Source organism: Eimeria mitis, genomic scaffold (genome assembly GCF_000499745.2).
Source record: "Eimeria mitis Houghton genomic scaffold, Emh_scaff2049, whole genome shotgun sequence".
Lineage (NCBI taxonomy): Eukaryota > Apicomplexa > Conoidasida > Eucoccidiorida > Eimeriidae > Eimeria > Eimeria mitis.
The window spans coordinates 7,930-8,561 of NW_013570371.1; the positions used below are offsets into that span (position 1 = coordinate 7,930).

At 63.1% G+C, this 632-nt stretch overlaps 1 protein-coding gene across 1 annotated transcript in view; it reads left to right on the plus strand.

Moving 5' to 3' along the window:
* EMH_0047870 (uncharacterized protein) overlaps nt 1-496 on the plus strand; it is a gene marked incomplete at both ends in the record, with an annotated part of 3,903 nt that extends 3,407 nt beyond the window's left edge. The window contains one exon of the mRNA XM_013496333.1: nt 1-496. Within this exon, the coding sequence (XP_013351787.1) occupies nt 1-496 (496 nt within the window).
* Between the last annotated feature and the right edge of the window lie 136 nt (nt 497-632).

The following is a 632-nucleotide window of genomic DNA, read 5'->3' on the forward strand; positions in this document are numbered from 1 at the left end:
CTCTCTTTCTTCTTTACTAGCAGACTCACCAGCTCCTTCTCCTGGGGGGGGTTCCCCGCTGCAGCAGCAGCTGCAGCAGCAGCAGCAGCAGCAGCAGCAGGGGGAGGAGCAGCAGGGGGAGGAGCAGGGGGAGGAGGGGGAGCGGGAGGAGGAGGAAGGGGATGGGGGCCCCAAGGGATACCTAGAAGGGGCCCCCAAGGTCTGTACACCAGAAAAAGAAAATAATATGCAGGCGCTGCTGCTGCATGCGCATGCAGAGAGAAGCAGAGAAAATGCTCCCACTGCAGCAGCAGCAGCAGCAGCAGCAGCAGCAGCAGCACCTGCTGCAGCAGCAGCACCTACTGCAGCAGCAGCAGCAGCAGCAGCTGCTGCTGCTGCTGCTTCTGCTGCAGCAACACCCGTCAGGCTGGGCCTCGCCAGACCCCCACCGCCCCCCGAGGGCTTCGCGGGGACCTTCTCCCTCCGCAGCCTCGTCGGCTCCAGGCGCATGCGCTGAGCTGTACAGACACCGCAGCTGCATAGACACCCCAGCTGCATAGACACCGCAGCTGCATAGACACCACAGCTGCATAGACACCGCAGCTGTACAGACACCGCAGCTGCATAGACACCGCAGCTGCGCAGACACTTCA